Source organism: Alexandromys fortis, unplaced genomic scaffold, assembly GCF_014885135.2.
Source record: "Alexandromys fortis isolate MF-2015 unplaced genomic scaffold, M_Fortis_MF-2015_v1.1 scaffold_197, whole genome shotgun sequence".
Taxonomy (NCBI): domain Eukaryota; kingdom Metazoa; phylum Chordata; class Mammalia; order Rodentia; family Cricetidae; genus Alexandromys; species Alexandromys fortis.
In genome coordinates, this window is record NW_026068072.1 from 1039426 (window position 1) to 1057182 (window position 17757).

Sequence of the window (17757 nt, forward strand, 5' to 3'; positions counted from 1 at the left end):
CGCGGTTCACGGAGGGGTGCTGCTTACTGGCTTGTTCCCCACGGCTTGCTCTGCCTGCCTGCTTTTTTTTTTTTTTTAATGGAACCCAGAACCAATAGCCCGGGAATGGCACCACCCACAATGGGCTGGGCTTTCTCACACCTAGCATTGATTAAGAAAATTCTCTACTGGCTTTTGTACAGTCAAACCTTTCGGAGGCATATTTTTCTCAGTGAGGTTCCCTCTGCTCAATGACTTTAGTTCATGTCAAGTTGACAGAACCAGCTAGCACACCACCTCTAAGGCAGCCGAGGCTCTGTCTTCTCTGGGGAATCCCCAAGTATTTGAATTTTGAGAACACAGAATAATCATAAGGAAAGCATACCCGCTGCAGATGTAGAAGCGTGGACACTGGGTAGTCTCAGGAGCCTGTGGCTGATTCTCACTCATGGCTGAGAAGATATCCCTTGTTTATTGGATCACCTCCGAGACCATGCATGGCCATCAGTCAAAGCACAGCGCCAAACAGGCAGCCCGGCTGAGAGGTGTTACCATTAAAACCTATTTCACTTAATGCTAAAAAAACTTGTGGGCCAAGTTCCCAGGCAAAATGTATACATTGCCCTCTGTTGGGGTATAGCTGCATTCTGAAACCTCAGAGGACACTTGGTGTTGATAGAGCAGGTAGACACTGGGGCCACTCTTGGGTCTTTATAAACCTTAACAGGTGACTTTTAGGAGTGAGCAGCTGGAGGCTTCCTTACACTGCAGTGTGACCCCTACTTCAGTCCACTGAGAGCTCATTAGACGGTTGTGGGGGGCAGGGTAAAGGAGCCTGCTCACCCAGGCTGACTACCTGAATTTGATTCCTGGAACCCAAATAAAGGTGACTGGCTTCACAGAGCTGTCTTCTGACTTTTACAGAAAGCCGTGGCATGCCCTTGTTCACACGCATAGCACACACACACACACAATGATAATAATAAATAAAAATTTAAGAAAACGGGAGGCAGAGGCAGGCGGATCTCTGTGAGTTCGAGACCAGCCTGGTCTACAAGAGCTAGTTCCAGGACAGGCTCCAAAACCACAGAGAAACCCTGTCTCAAAAAAAAAAAAAAAAAAAAAAAAAAAAACCAAGAAGAAAGACAGCCCTTTTAAAGGTCCGGGACTGTTAATACCCCAGGTTTCAGCTTGGGAATTGAGGAGGAAGGTGGCGCTGTCTATTAAACCCCAGGAGGAGGAGTGGGATTGGAGTCCCATGATCAGTAAGGTCTGGGCACCACACAGAGGTCCAGGGTAGGGGTGGAGGCTGTATGTAAGAGAAGTTGCTACCAAGTCGCCCAGTACCACCTTGCTGGAGTCCTTCAACCCTTTACAGGCGCTGTGAATGCACTTCACCCAGCATTCTCTCATCTCATGGTTCCACAGGTCCACTGGCGACCTTTCCAAACCCAATTCAATGTGCCTACTGCTCCCTGTTGCCCTCCCCGAACGGGCCTCTGGTGGGCCACGGTTCCCTGCCCGATGGCGTCCATCTTCCTCGGTTAATCCCTGCCTTCCAGCAAGTACTACTCCATAGAGAGAAGCCTTTTCTCACCGCACCGCTCGCTGGGTTTCTAGCCACCAGAAGGAATTCAAAGATTAGATCAGCCCCTGGAGCTGCTGGGGCTGGAATCCGGGACCTGGAGTGAGCTGGGCACCCTCCTACTGGGCTACATCTCAAGCCCATGCAAAGTAAGTCTACAAACGGACCCGGAGGACACGCTAATTGGCTTCTGGATCCTCGACGCCTCGCACTTAGTAGGAGCGGAATAAGTTTTCTGAAAGAATAAACGGGTGCGGTTTTACAAAGCCTTGGTTCTGCGAGCCTCCCGGGCCTCAGTTTCCCCAGGTTGTGGGCAAGCTGGGCCTCGGATGTGTGGCCAGGGCTGGACTACTGCAGCCTTCGCGGGGGCGCGCGCGGGTAGACGTGACCGCGCGGAGGGGCCCGCCCCAGGCCGGCCACCGGCGCATGCGCATCACTGCCTGCGTGCTGCGGGCCGGGCGGACGCGGGGGCGGGGGCGGACGCGGGAGGGAGGCAGGAGGAGGGGCGGGCCCGGCGCGGCTGCCCGGCCGGCTGCTGGAGGCCCGGGGCCGGGCCCGCGCCGCGATGGCCCTGGTGACCCTGCAGCGCTCTCCCACGCCCAGCGCCGCATCGTCCTCCGCCAGCAACAGCGAGGTGAGCCCGGCCGCGCCCTCCCGCAAGGTGTGAAGCGGAGGCGCGTCCGCCCTTGGGGTGCGGGAGTCTTGCATCCTGGTAACTGAGCATGCGCGAGGTCGGGGTCGCGCGGGGGGCGGGAGGGCGGCGGATGCTGCTAGCGCTCCAGGCACCGGGAAAGGCTGTAGGTTCCCGGTCCCAGGGTGGGCTCCAGGCCTGGGTTCTATGCTGCTGAGAGTCGGGGTGGATGGAGACCGTCGCGCCCCGGTCCCCAGGACGGCCTGCCCTAGAGTGCACTGCCCCAGCCCGTTCCCACAACCCCCGCCATGAGCCTAAGGCCTCTGAGTAAACCCCCCCGAAGACCTAGACTGCTGCAAGGGACGGCCCGCTGTGCTTGGACTAGCCACGCAGGCCCAGGAAGTTGCTTCTGGAATCTGGGCCCTGTCCCCTGGTTGTGTGTGCCTGCATGAACCTCTGGCTCAACAGCCCTGTGTCCCCGCGTTGTTGCGGTTTGGTCTCGTCTTGCCGGGACTGGCAGGCAGATTTGCTGAGCGACTGTGAGGTTAAGCCTCCAGGGTCCCTTCTGTCTGAGGCTCTTGAGTTTTATCTACAGGCTGAAGGTTCTGGTTGCCTCTTTTCTTTTCTTTCTTTCTTTCTTTTTTTTTTTTTTTTCCCACAATTAGGCAGGGCAACTGAGAAGTTAGATTGTAGTAGCTCGGTTCTCCTACATCAGTTTACAGAGTACTCATGTTCTTTCTACAGAACTTCTGGAACGTAGGGAAGAGTGTGGCTCAGAGGGACTGTACAGGCCTTTGCAGTCTAAATTTCTCTTCCTTCCTCTCTCCCTCCTTCTGTCTCACCACGGAGCTCTGGTTGGCCTGATACTAGATAGACAAACCTGGACCCAAACTTGGCATTGGCCGCATGCCTTTGCTGCCCAGGTGCTGGCATTTTAGACGTGCCCTCCACACTTGGCTTTCAGCCTGGATTTCTGACCAACTTCCATATTGTTTTTGGTAACTTAACACCTGATCACTTCCTGTTCCTGCTGTAGACACGTTTTTAGATTTTAAATCTTTTTTTTTTTTTTTTTTTTTAGTTGAGATGTAATTCACAGCTTGTGAATTTACTTTTGGGAAGTAAATTCAGTTTAGTTGACTCAGACCATGCCCCATCACCGCTAAGTTCAGAAGCTATCAGTACCCCACCCTCCTGGGTCAGCGCCCCCACTCCAGGAAGCCCCTCCTCTACTTTCTCTACCTTTGCCCCTTTGGTGTATGGAGTGTTGCCTTTGTCTCGCCTTTCTCAGCACAGTGGTTTCAGGGTTTACTCAGGTTGTGTCATGTGTTCGTATATCATTTCATGAGTGAACAATCCGTTACATGAAGGGAAAAGTTTTTCTGGAAATTTATTAGCACATTATCATTGTTTTATTATTTTTTTAGTGCTAAGTGTTGAACCAGGGTCCTGTGTGTTCCAGCTACTGTACTACATCCTCAGACCATGTTTTGTTTTAAAAAAAAAATGTTTTATTTTAAATTGTGTGTGTGTGTCTGTCTGTCTGTCTTAATGTGCACCTGAGTGCAGATGCCCACAGAGACCAGAAGAGGTCTTTGGATCCTGTGGAGCTTTGCTACAGGGGTTTGTGAACTGTAATTACCTAATTCAGTTTTAGTAGATACAAGATCATGCCCCATTACCTCTTAAGTCCCGAAGCTGTCAGCAGCCACCCTCCTGGGTCACCACCTTTAGGGGCCTTTGCCCCTCATTCAGGAGGCCCCTCATCCGAGCTGTGTGGGGAGAGAGTCTCTACTACAATCTACAGTTATTGATGGGGCTGCTGGCATCTGATTTTAGGTCCTCTAGAAGAGCAGGGCCTCTTTTAACTGCTGAGCTGATTGCAGCTCTGTCTCAGCCTACAAATTAAGTTATTATAGACTTTCTCTTTGTATGCCTGTCTGTCCTGGAACTAGCTCTGTAGACCAGGCTGGCCTCAAACCCACAGAGAGATCCACCTGCCTCTGCCTCCCGAGTGCTGGGATTAAAGTTGTCTGCTACCACTGCCTAACTATACAGGGCAGCTTTTTAAAACCAAGTTCCGATGACCAGTTAACAAAGCTCAGCCAGAGGCTGGGGAATGTCAAATGCTGAAAATGTGAGAAAGAGTCCAGAGGTCCAGAGCCAGTGCACCCCAGGGATGTGAAAGGTAGAGACAGGAAACCCCCAGAACAGGCTCCATGGCCAGGCTAGTGAGACTAAGAATCCGTTCAGTGAGAAGACCCTGACTCAATGTGGAAGACACCAACATTGTCTCCAGCATCCACACACAGTACACATACCTGTATACACACATACATTGCACTCACACACACGTGAACGCATACCACTCACACACACAAGTACACACACACAAGCAGAAAATGATCCAAACAACCCTAAAGTCCCAGCCGGCTTTTTGTTAACTTTAGTGTGTGCTGCATTTGTCTCCTGTGATGTAGAAGAGCCTGGGTTGTTCCTGGGTAGCAAGGCTCCCTTCCAGATGTGCAGAAGCCGGAAGCAAGGCAGGGAAGTAGCAGGTGAGCCTTGAATTGGGAGACCTGGGTCCAGATTGGCTGTGACTCTGGCCTGCCCTTCCTCCACTTGGCTCCTTCTGTCTCAGTCAGCTCGTCTGAGAGGCCTGGATTGCATCTTAAGGATCGTGGTCTTCGCTGGCTCTTCTCTGGCATTCCTGACCTTATGTCACCTTTCAGTGGAAGACCTCAGAGGGTAACTGAGAAATAAATGGCTGTGGATCCTCTAACCCCCCCCCCCCCCCCCCCATCGCCATCACTTATCAGAATGCCACTTGTGAGTCAGGGACATAGTAGTTTCCTGACCCAGCAAGGCTAGCCGTGAAGCCTGGGAAACCAAGGGAAATCACAGCCCTTGGCTTTACAGCTATCCTGTCCTCTCATTTTGTCTTTCCCCACCGTTCCTTCCTTCTGGATCTTTAATTATCTATGCTTGTAGTTTCCCTGTTAACCTTATCTGAACTCCTTTGTGAGAACAAGGCGAGCTGAGGAATAGCTGCAGCAGCCTTCCTGGAGTGTTTTTGATGAATGTGCAGGGTTCCTCTTTCCTTCTCCCCCCCCCCTCCCCCCCAGGCGGAGGCAGGCCTCCAGACACTAGGGCTGGGCCAGGGTTTCTCAAGCCTCCGTGCTGACACTAACACTCAGGGCCAGAGCCTTCTCATTTCGCAGCATCCTGTGTTCCCCCCACAAGATGCCAGCAGCACCCTCCAAAAACGCCTGGGTGGCCCCTGGTGAACAAATGCTTATATGTGTTGTTTGCTGCTCGTTTGCTTCCCTCTGCCCCTGTGGTGTGTGAGCCTTCCCTCGTTTCTTCTTCTCCCTTACAGCCCAGGAGCTAATGTGGTCCATTCCCAGTGTGTGTATCTGTAAAGTCGTACACAGAATCTTCATATAAGGCGGATGCCGGGGTCTTATGGTATACTCATTCTTGGTTGAAGTTGCCACCTCTTGCTGTATATCCAGGAATGCCCATTTTCCTTTCTACCTTAGCTCTAGACCCGATTCCTGTTGTCCTTGGCCGCCGGCTGGATCATCTGTCCGTCCGCGGTCAGCCTTCTGTCAGTCCTGACCATCACTAGCTCCCAGGTTCTCTTCCACTCAGTGGATGCCTGAAGAACACAAGTCCCTCTGGGGCAGCCAGTTTTATGTTTTCTCCCAAAAAGAAGTAGTGACGGGGTTAGGGGATGAATTTAGAGTTCAGTGCCTGGCCACCTTCTGTAGAATAGCCTTTTTTGGACAGGCCTCACTGCTAGGTTGTCAGAGCTGCTCTTAAATTCCTAGCTCAAGCAGTGCCCCTGCCTCAGCCTGTTTATTAGCTAGGAGGACAGGTGTGTGGCCCCACTTTGGAATGGGTTTTTAAGCTGGACTTACTAGTGCCTGGCTTGACAGAGAATTAGACTTCCCTAAAGCATTGCCCTGTTTCCCTTAAGAGCAAAACCAAAATAAGACTCAAGAGGCAAGTGTGTCAGAGAGCTGAGGGCTGAAAGCATGTGTTGGGTGGCAGAGCCTCAGGTTCAGTCAGGGAACTGGCAAGAATGGGGGTAAGCATTCGGAGAATGGCGGTAAGCATTCAGAGAATGGGGTTAAGCATTCGGGAACCTGCAAACGTGGTGGGAATGACTCAGGGGCTACACATCAGGTTGGCAAGGAGAGGGCAGGGTGTGACGAACACGCCAGCCTCCTTCCTGGATGCCTTTATCTTTTCCCGGCCCCCCGGGGAAGCCTGCTGTCAGGGCCAATAGCAGCGTCTGTAGGGTTACATTCTCTTTCTCTCCGCAGTTGGAGGCTGGCAGCGATGAGGAACGGAAGTTGAACCTCAGGTGAGCCCACTTGTGTTTGTTCTTAGGTCTCGCAGACAGGTAAGGAGCAGTGTTGCTGCACTTGAAAAATCTGATGCTTTACCTGTGTGAAAGTGTCCTAATGGAAGCTGGGAACGGTGCTGGGCAATGGTGCTGCATGCTTGTAATCTCACCCCTCAGGAGGGATGTGCATCTCTGAGTTCGAGGCTAGCCAAGGCTACATGGTGAGCTACTACTGTATGAGTTACTGCTTGTAGTGCACACCTCGAATTCCAGCAGTTGATGAAAGCAGGAGGTTTGCAGGTTGAAGGCCAGCTTGGGCTGCATAGTGAGAACTTGCCTGAAAAAAAAAAAAAAAAAAAAAAAGAAGGGAAGCAGCTTGGACTTATGTAGTAAGACCCCTATCTTTTTTTTTGTTGTTGTTTTGTTTTTCGAGACAGGGTTTCTCTGCGGCTTTGGAGCCTGTCCTGGAACTAGCTCTGTAGACCAGGCTGGTCTCGAACTCACAGAGATCCACCTGCCTCTGCCTCCCGAGTGCTGGGATTAAAGGTGTGCCCCACCATCGCCCAGCCTAAGACCCCTATCTTTAAAAAAATAAAAAGCTGGGGATGTGGCTCAGCGACAAAGCCCTTGCCTATTGTTCACAAGGCTGTGGGTCCATAGCAGCACTGCAATAAATGAAAAAGTTAAGTAAGAAAACATACGTGTTCAGCTACTCACTGCTTCAGGTGGGAGCAAGTGCTAGTGATGAAGCACAGGGCCCCAAGCATGCTAAGCAAATACTCTGCTGCTAAACGACACTCCAGCTCCGTAACTGCTTAGCTTATCCTTTGGAAAAGGAGGCAAATAGCTCCTTTTTCTGTGCTCTACTTCATTTTCTTTTTGTTGTTGATGTTTTGTGTGTGTGTGTGTGTGTGTGTGTGTGTGTGTGTGTGTGTGTGAGAGAGAGAGAGAGAGAGAGAGAGAGAGAGAGAGAGAGAGAACAACTTGCAACAATCAGTTTTCTCCTCCCTGTGGGTCCCAGGGATAGAATTCCGGCCCTCAGGCTTGGCAGCAAGCACATTTGCTGCCCCGCCCCCTTCAGCCCCTGATACATTTTCTTGCAGAAGTTCCTGTTTGTGTTTGATAATCACTGCACAATGCCCTCTGCTTTTCATCCTGCTTTCGACAAGCTGCTACTTTTGAAGTCACAGCATGGTTTCTTGGAAGTAGATACTCAACTTACTCCATCAGTTCATGTGAGGTGGGCTTGTTCTGTGAGATTGTGACCCACCTATAACCGTGCTCACTTAGAATGTTCCTGAGACCTGGAGAAGGCTCAGCGGTTAAGAGCACTGGCTGCTCTTGCAGAGTACCTGAGTTTGGTTCCCAGGACCAACGTGGACATTCACAGCCCCTTGTAACTCCAGTTCCTGGGGATCTGACTCCCTCTCTGGCCTCAGGCACCAGGCATGCATGGGTGCTTAGGGATACATGCAGGCAAAATTCCCAGACACATAAAATAATAGTATATTTTAAAAAATTAACTGGGTGGTGGTGGCACATATCTTTAATTCCAGCACTCACAAGGCAGAGGCAGGCAGATCTCCGTGAGGTCGAGGTCAGCCTGGTCTACAGAGCAAGTTCAGGACTGGCTCCATAGTTACTGAGAAACCGTGTCTCAAATAAATAAATGAATAAATAAATAAATATTCCCTTAAGATGTTACTGTATTCACTCAGGGACACCAAAGTCACCTTACTTTTCTTTGCCAGAGCTGCTGGGTCCCTTCTCTTTGTCCACCTGAAGTCTGAACAATTGCTGAATATAAATATGTTAATGCAGTACACAAACTTTCAGATATTTTTCTTTTTTACAAACTTTTATTAATTTAAAGATTTGTTTATTTTATGTGTATGAGTGTTTTGTGTGCACGTATATATATACCACATTCATGCCTGTGTTGTGAGCCACCATGTGGGTGCTGGGAACTGAACCTGGGGTCATCCTCAGGGGCAACAGATGCTCTCAATGACTGAGCCAGCCCCTCAAGGGATATTCTTTCCAAAGAAAAGTCTGTTTTATTGTGGGAGAATCAAGATCAGTAATTGTAAAGGAAGGAAGGGTCTGAAATGGTACTCGGTGCTGTTGGGTACTGTGCTCCGGTGTTCTGCTTACACTCTTACAGAAGTGCTAGAAATACATCCCGTCTGTCTTTGGTCTTCGTAAGTTTGAGTGAAGGGAGGAAGTTTTCCCCTTTGACCAGGCCTGTGTTATTTGTGAGCGTGACACATGTGGGAAACCCTGTTCTGTAGGAATCAACGTGATAGCTACAGCAGTTGCCAGAGCCTTGTGGCCATGTTATGCTGGATGTAGGACAAATTGACTCTTCCACCCTTGGTTTTGGGCAGCTTATGACCCAAAACTTCCAAGGCTGGAGAAGCTGACTACTGGGGGCAGTAATGGGCTGCTTTTTGCTACATAATGTCTGTGTGTAGGAGGGCCTGTGGAATCTGGATGTTGGGTGCAGGCCCGGACTGGGAGGAGAGCTCCTTGAGGGTGGTGGGGCCCCAGAGCCTCTGCAGCTTCCTGTGCCTTCCTGCAACTCTTCCCTTGGGTCAGAATTCCTTCTACCCTCCACCCATCCCTTCCTCTCTGGGCACTGAGCCAGAGAGAACATTGAACTAGCTTTGTCTTTAATTGCCCTTAATTAGCAGAATGCATAATGCTTGAAGATGTTTGTAGCCAAGAACTTAGAAGGAGCCGTGATAAGAAGCTGCGTCTGTGGTCCTTTCTTACTAATAAAAGGGAAAACGGCTTGGTGTGGAGCTTTCGGGAACCTGACAGGAGATGGAGTTGGTGTCTTAGTGGACAGTGACATCTCTAGATTCCAAGTGATGGATCCCAAGCTCAAGTTCTGTGCTTAAAATATTCTGCAAAGTCAGGTGTCTGTGGCATGACTGTGCAAGCTTGTCACCCCAGTTCTCTAGAGGCTGCGGCAGGAAGATCTCTGGTGCCTGCAGAGTTCAGGGGAAGCCAGGGTTACATCACAAGACCAGCTTAGAAACAGACACACATGCGTGCACGCACACACAGGCACCCGAGGCCCTCTGGCTGTCCAGGTGAGTCAGTTCTTTTGGACCCACAGGTGAAGGAACTGACTGAAGAACTTAAGGCAGCTCCAGAACCAGAACCCAGAACTCCCCTTGGCTTCATTCCAGCTCCTGGAATGTCACCCATCCAGGCAGAGCTGGGCCCTTTGCACAACAGGATTCCAAAGCCACTGTGGCCCCAGGGAGAGCCTTAAACTGGAGTGGGGTCCTGGGTTTTCTTGAAGGAGAGGGGTTGCTGGTCGACTTCTGTGTGTCCTTAGCCTTCCTTTTCGTCTTCTTGACTCACCTTGATAGTTTACCCCCACTTTTCAGGCAAAGGACACCATCCTGCTTTCTAACAAGGAAGTTCTGTGTCTAGGTTTGACCTTTGACAGCTGTTCTTTCAGATACTGCTCACTCCCGTTTCAGATCTCTGCTCTGTCTCCTAGAAAACAAAACAAACGTGGAATGGTGGACCGGCCAGGTGGTTTTGTTTGAGGCAGAAGAGTGGAGGAGAGATTTCTCTTTGCTTTGGATTGGCCCAGAATGGTAAACAGCCATTATTCACTATGCAAGGTTGAGGGAAAGATTGAACCCTGCCATGTAGGGTGGGCGGGCTCCCTTAGCTCTCTTCTGTCTGCCTCGGGTTCTGCATACAGGTGTCAACAACAATGGATTGAAGGTTTAAATGTTACAATGTTGCTGGCATGTACTTAGTCCTAAAGTCTTGCCAGGGTGCAGAGTTTTTTTTTTTTTTTAAACTCATTCACTAGGCAATCCAGTGTAGCAACTGTTTACCCTTATTTACATTGTAGTACAGATTGCCAGAGTATGCACACCTGCATGCTTGTTTTCACGGGAGGAATCCCCCATCCTATAGATACAGTGTGTGCACACCTGCATGTTTGTTTTCACGGGAGGAATCCCCCATCCTAAGGTACAGAGTGCATTCCTGCATGTCTATTTTCACAGGAGGAATCCCCCATCCTGTAGATACAGAGTGTGCACTCCTGCATTTTGTTTTCACGGGAGGACTCCCCCATCCTTATAGATACCGAGGGGCAGCTGTGATGGTGTGCACTTCAAGGTCATGTAAGAGATTAGATTGGCTCGTCTATTTGCCTTACTGAATCCCAGTCAGTCTTCTGGGTCTCCCTGACTCCTCCTTCCCATGTCTCTTGGGTAGTGCCATTCTCTCTCCCAGTCCCCCACATCACTGTGTTCTGCATGTCTTTCCTCGTACTGCCCACATCCTGTATTTTGGGTCCCTGAGCTGATCCCCTAAGCTGTGTCTTTGACAGTAGGCTACATTTCTCAGTTCCTGCATTTAAAAAGTACTTTCATCTCACATGTGACTTCTCTGGTCCCAGAGAGAGCAGGTAGCCATCCTCTCGTCTTTCTGTGATGGAAGCTGCCCCCCTGCCACTCCTGTTGCAGCTCTCTGTGGTTTTTGTCACATCTCTTTCCACACATGGTGTTTGTGTAGTTGAAGGGGATGAAGATTGGGCTTTGTAGTTACTATAAACATGAGAGGTAGCAGGTTGTGGGTGATGAGCATGTGAGGGCCTAAGTCAGGTGAGTCTGTGTAGATCCCAGCCCCCCACTGTACCAAGCTCTTTACCCTGAGAAGTCCTGGCCTTTGCCTCTGTGGGGCTCATGTGTGGACTGGAAAACAGCCTCCTGGAACTGGTTAGTAGCTGGTGGAGAGTTCCTATGTGAGATCAGATGTGTGCTTGTTGGTTATGTGTAACCTTAATATCTTTATCGGGTGTGGCTGCGGGCACAGGAAAATGGTCACCAAGGTGTCCTGGCTACATTTCCTGTGGGATGCTGGGGCTTCTGGGGTCTGACTCTGGCAGCTTCTCTGAATACCTTTGGAAGGTCATCAGGCATTGAGACAAGGAAGATGATTCCTTGTGGTGGTCCCCAACCCCATAGTGACCCCCTGGCCTTCTGTATATGCACCTGGCTGCTGGCCTCTTCTGGAAGCAGTGTGGTTAAGAACATGGTGTCAGTGAGCATGTGGCTCTGCTGACGATGTCACCTGGCTCCCTCACTGTCCTGGGAGCCCCTCAGGCTGGCATGAGGCACCATGGTTGTATGCCAGGTGGGACACTGGGGAAGTGACACAGCCGTGTCATCTCCAGAGTGAGGATCACAAGTGGGCTCAGTCCATTTTCTTTTGTTCCTGTCACCTGCCCCGTGGATGTCTGGGTCAAAGCAGGAAGCTTGACCATCTGGGTTCCTTTTGGTTTTGGAGGTAATCCGTAAGCTCCCTTATCCCACTTTCCTCTCTTGTCACACACTCCCGTCACCTTGTGGCCTTGACTTGGAGTTCCCTAGGAGACTCCACTCTGGAGCTGCTGGGAGTGTGGCTGCTCTCTGTCCCTGCCCTACAGTATCAGATTGGACCAGCATGTCCTGCTTTGCAGACCATTTTGCTGGCTGCCATTTGAAAACATTGCTTGTGGCCTGCCCACACTTTGGTTCTCCTCTACTTTGTTCGAGGGTTTATTTCAGAGGGTTTTCCAGCCTCTGTTGACACTCTGCCGGGTGAAGTCCTCTGAGTGTGGAATACCCCCTGTGTGCTCTGTGAGGGAGATGGCTTGAGCAGTGTGTCAGTCACATGCTGCTGAGGACTCGCTGGGAACTATATGTTTGTTGCTTGGTGGTAGCAGTTTGTGATTGTGTGAGAAATCAGCCCTGCTCAGCAGGGTTGGAGATCCTTGAAGGCCTCTTCTGACTGACTGTGTGTAGCCTTAGTGCCTGGTGTGCCCTTGGGTGGCCTGTGGAGTCTTACAGGTCAGACTTTCTGTCTTATGAACTATGATCTTGAGCTACCCAGGAACAACAGTTTCTTCTGACATTTTCCTCTACAGTTTGGTGACAGAGACACCTGTCTCTGTACACCTGTGTCCCAGTCTCTGTATACCTGTGTCCCAGTCTGCACCTGTGTCTCAGTCTGCACCTGTAGGTCAATCTCTGTACACCTGTGTCCCAGTCTGCACCTGTAGGCCAATCTCTGTATAACTGTGTGCCAGTCTGTTTAGGATCTTCTTGTTAACAAACACCTCCTGAGCAACTACTGTGTGCCTGGCTTTGTTCTGGCAGCTGGGATTATAGCCATGGGCAAGATCAATCTGCCTCAAAAAGCATTGGAAGACAAGACAAGGAACAAGATAAATAAGTCCAGTAATGGTGTGTCACACTCACTAAGAGAAAGGCACAGTGGAAGGGGATGCTTAGGTCACACTCCATCCTGCTGCTGACTTAATGTTCAGTATCTCATTTCATCTCTGCAGAAGTCTTGGAAGGAGGGCACCATTCTAGGTTCTTCCTAAATCAAACATGATGTAGCCCTCTCCTCATGGGGTAACCGGGGCAAACCATGCAGAAGCAATCCTGTGCTTACTTGGAGCCTGAGTGTGGGCAGTGGGCTTGAAGCGGCATTTGTCCTCACCGTGCTGTTCTGACGGCACGGGCATCAGTTACCCTCCTTGCTGATGAGACAAATTACTTGACAGAGCAACACAACAGGGGAAGTGTTGTAATAGGAGCGGCGGGGCTGCGTCTCCGGCACCCGGCCGCCCGCACGGCTAGCTTTACCCGAAATAATTACACGGAAACTGTATTCTTTTAAACACTGCCTAGCCCATTAGTTTCAGCCTCTTAACCTATTTCTAATAATCTGTGTAGCACCACGAGGTGCGCTTACCAGGAAAGATCTTAACCTGCGTCTGTCTGGAGTGGGAGAACCATGGCGACTCCCTGACTCAGCTTCTTTCTCCCAGCATTCTGTTCTGTTTACTCCACCCACTTAAGGGTTGGCCTATCAAACCGGCTAAGGCAGTTTCTTTATTAATTAACCAATGAAAGCAACAGATTAGAAAGAAGTCACTCCCATATCAGGGAAGGGTTGATTTTACCTCAGTTTGGAGGCCAACAGATCCGCCATGGTGGAGAAGGCATAGCTGTGGGCAGCTGTGTGGCAGTAGTAGCATGGGGCAGCCTGCTCACATTAAGGGCCAGGAAGATGGTTCAAGGGGTAAAGGCACCTGCTGTCGAGCTCACTGACCCGAGTTCAGTCCCTGGGACCCACATGGTAGACAATAAGAACTCCTTCATGTTGTCCTCTGACTGCTTCGTGAAAGTTGTGCCCTGTGTTCACATGCACTCACACACATACAGGCAATGAAACATAGACATTGTAACAAAATAGTAAAAAGCATTTAAGTAGCAATGTATTTGTTAAATATCTGTACTTGGGGTTTTCTGTTTCATTCAGTGGTTTCAAATCTGGGAGCTATGTTACCGACTGGGAAAGTGGATGTTTCTTGGCCACTGCATCCAATCATCAAGTTAAAAGACACTGGCAGGACAGATTTACAACCAGTGGTCCCGGATGGAGGTGGAAAACAAGCCCTGGACTTTGACCTTGAATAAAGGATTGGTACCGAGTAGAGCTGTGGGTTGCTGTCCTCCCCCCTCCCCTCCAGGGCATGATTTTCTCTCTTGGCCTCATGGGGAAGTTGTGGGGGAGGGAGTAGGCTGTGCACAGAGACCTGGAGTAGACAGGCTTCTGAAGACCACGGGAGAAAGGCAGAGGATGCACTGTGGGATGTGGGAGATTGTAAGTGAGCGCTTGCTGGACTCCAAAGTCAGATGAGTGCTTGGTTGGTATGTGTACAGGCTAATTGTGGCTACTCCAGGTAGGTTGTTAGCACACGTTTTAATTCTAGTTGGTGACACATGGCTGAAAGCTCTGGGACTGAGCAGGAATGTTGACAACAGTGATTGGGAGCTGTGCAGCTGAGCGGATGGCCAGAGATGGGCAGAACGCTCCCCAGCTATTCTGTTGTGTTGCTGCAGCTAGTCTCAGGGAGGGTGGAATGCTGGGGGCTGAACTCGTGCTCGAGAGTATACAACAGGCATCCTACCACTGTCTCTTTTTACGAGTTTTCTTTTTTCTTCCTTTTTTTCTTTTTGAGTCCTTGTAGCCGTTGCTGGACTGGAATTGTGTAGACCAGACTGGCCTCAAACTCAGGAGACCCTCCTGTTTGCCGCCCAAGTGCTGGGACTAAAGGCTCACTACGTACTGCATGTTAATGAAATACCAGTTCAGTTCACTGGGCACCCGGGCCGCATTTGAATTGTGCAGTAGGTTCTTTTTTTTTTTTTTTTTTTTTTTTTTTTTTTAATATTTATTTCTCTTTCTTGCCTGTTTCTTGTACTTTTCNTTTTTTTAATATTTATTTGTTTATTATGTATACAGTATTCTTCCTGCATTCCTCATTACGGATGGTTGTGAGCCACCATGTGGTTGCTGGGAATTGAACTCAGGACCTTTGGAAGAGCAGGCAATGCTCTTAACCACTGAGCCATTTCTCCAGCCCTGCAGTAGGTTCTTATGCTAGCATGTTGCCCTCAGGGATAAAGAAGGCCTGAGCCAGGTGGTCCTGGAGACCGAGGAAGGTAGAGCTTCCGGGAAGGTTGTGCCACACGAGCAATGAATGCTGGGTGGGCTTCACGTCACGGAAAGCGACGAGCACCTGGGACAACTGAGAGCATCCCAGTTTTGGAATTTCTGAGTTGTTTAAAAAATATTGCCTTCACATTCCTATTGATTCTGGCTGGCTGGGTTACTTCTGCTGCCATAGAGTTTGCACACAATGCCGCCTTTATACCTCAGCCCTTGGTAAGGAGGCTTAGGGCCCAGCAAGCCCAGTGAGGAAAGACACACAGCAGGGCGCTGTCTTCAGGCCTGAGGGCTCTTGAGGACCATGGATGGACATCTTAAGGTCTGCAGAACTGTGTTCAGACTCACTGGGTATCTTACCTAAACAGAAACAAAAGTCTTGCTTTTGTGAGCTCTCTGATAGTCTGAGCTGCCAGCTCCTGCCTGCTGGGTATGAAGGAGGGCTATGTGACTCTCAGAAAATGTCTCTGGCTGTCTACAATGCCTCTGGACATTCCTTGTCTCTGAGGGAAGCCTACGCCTCCAGCCAGACAATGCGTGGCCCAGTAGCAAAGACATTAGCAATTGGCCCTGCCAGCATTTTTCTTCCATAACCCCTTTCCAAGCCACCGTGTCCTCCAGAGAACCCCAGTTCCGTTTCCCCGCCCCCCCCCCACACATACAGGTACCCATTTGGGGCACAAGTTGAATATGTGTTTTCTTAAACTCTGAAGGTGTTTGGAACCAGGTGCTTGAAGGCAGAGAATAGATGTCTAGGGCAGCGAGGGTTCTCTGTGACACTGAGCCACAGGAGGATGCCATGGAGAAGCTGGAGAGAACTTTCCATCCCATCTGCAGCCTTTTCCTGATCTGTCTCTCAATAGTCTCCATCCTTCTTCACAGCCTCAATCTCTGGGGCTGTGAATCCATCTAAATGTTAAGGTGCACCTTAACTTCAGGACAGGGCAGTCCTGCTGTCCTGGGGATGGTGCAGGTAGGGCACTGAGATGGGGGTGTCTCCAGCCCCTCCTTCTGTCCTGGGGATGAGGATGGGGCAGGTAAGGCACTGAGATGTTGGGGGCGTCTCCAGCCCCTCCTGCTGTTGGCTCTACCACCTCCAACAGTTCATTCTCCCAGCGTGGATCTTTTGTCAGCAGAATGGCATGGTAGGAATTAGGTGTAACAATGAAGGGTGAGCTCTCTAGACTGTAAAGCACCCTTCATGGTCGCTCTGGGATGCCGAGAACTTCTTATGCTGGCAGATTAATGACTGTACCGCAAGCCAGGCCTTCCACATTTTCCATCTTGAGTGTATGTGTCTACTCAGTGGTCAAGGTCTCAGAAACACGAGAAGCCTACCTTGAACACTTGATCATCGTGTCCTTGCTGCTCCCGCAGTGTCTCTCCATCCCTGCTCAGTGAAGAAGGACAGAATGGTGTCTCCTGTCCCACAGCCTTGGTGGTGGTGGCAGTGGGCAGATGATGTGACTCCCTGGGCACATGGAGGCACTCTGTAGCCAAGCCTTCCTAGCCTGGAGGTGTCTCTGCTAGCCATTCCTTGGTCTTTGCTGTGCCTTCTACATCTGGATGCTTGGAAGGGAGTGGGACACAATGTGTGTCCTGGCTTCTTGGTGATACTGCGAGGGCCCCCAGAGCAGGTATGTGCAGAGGCTGCAGCTGTGCCATCGTCTGGAAACCCCCACTGAGTTGAGACAGTTGGTGTGGGGCACGTGAATGGGAGTGAGTCCCAGCGGTAAAGACGTGTGTTCCTGGATGAGCTGAGTAAGAAGTGTATGATTCAGTCACTCCTCCAGTGAGGACTAAGTGACCGCTAGAGCTGGGGGAAGCTTCCGGACAAGCCCTTCCAGGAGCTCCTGCTCAGCGCTTCTTCCCTCAGGAACACTGACCCAGGTTTCCAGCTCTTCCTGTGTCACCCTACCAGGGTCCCGTCCTTAACCTGTAAATGAAGGCTTTCAGCATCTCCAGCCCTCCGGGGTCAGAGATTTGCTTTGGCTTTGTAGCTTGGCCTGCTGGGACACCTTGTACCTCTCACAGATGCTCACAGAAGTACGTGTGAGTCCCTCCATCTGCAGTGTCCCAAGCTGAGGGTCACAGGCACCACAAGTAGCCATAAATGTGAGTCAAGCTTTTTTTTTTTTTTTTTTTTTTTTTATGTAAAGCTGCTTTTGAAAATGCCTTGTTAACTACCCGTGGCAGCCGCCCACGACCCTGCCTGGTGAGATGGGTGAGGATTTGAAAGAAAGCTATACCCTGCGACCTCCTCCTATATGTGGTTTTGACCCAGGATGGGGTCCTTTCATTGGGTTTTGGTTCTTGGTGGCCAGCTGTTTTCCCTCCTGGTTCCTAGTGCTCACCAATTGCTTGTTCCAAGGCCTGCAGTAAAGCCCGTGGGCGTGCCATGACTGCAGAACCCTCAGCTGCTTCCCTTCTTCTGAATGGACCCTTTTCATCAGGAAATGCTGGGACAAGGGCCTTTTTAAGCCAAAATATCAGAAAAAGGCGAGGGCCACAAGAGCCACTTGCTCTTTGGGTGGGACCATCATCCAAGGAGAACTCCAGAGTTGCCCTGGAAAGCCCCACTGCCTTTTACCGGGCTGGCCTGTACTTGTGGACAGCGGGGCCTCTTCAGGCACCGTCTGTTTGATCAGGATTACTACAGATGTG

General features: G+C 50.5%; 1 protein-coding gene across 3 annotated transcripts in view; it reads left to right on the plus strand.

Annotated features, from left to right (window-relative positions):
* The first annotated feature begins 2052 nt into the window (after positions 1–2052).
* Positions 2053–17757, plus strand: part of Ssh1 (slingshot protein phosphatase 1) — a 52968-nt gene continuing 37263 nt past the window's right edge. The window contains exons 1-2 of one of the 3 annotated variants that reach the window (XM_050121110.1): positions 2053–2198; positions 6527–6567. In XM_050121110.1, coding sequence (XP_049977067.1) covers positions 2130–2198; positions 6527–6567 — 110 coding nt within the window. In that variant the 5' untranslated portion in view covers positions 2053–2129. Of the gene's footprint in view, positions 2226–6526; positions 6568–17757 lie in introns of all 3 variants that reach the window. The other 2 variants (XM_050121108.1, XM_050121111.1) reach the window with 2 other exon arrangements.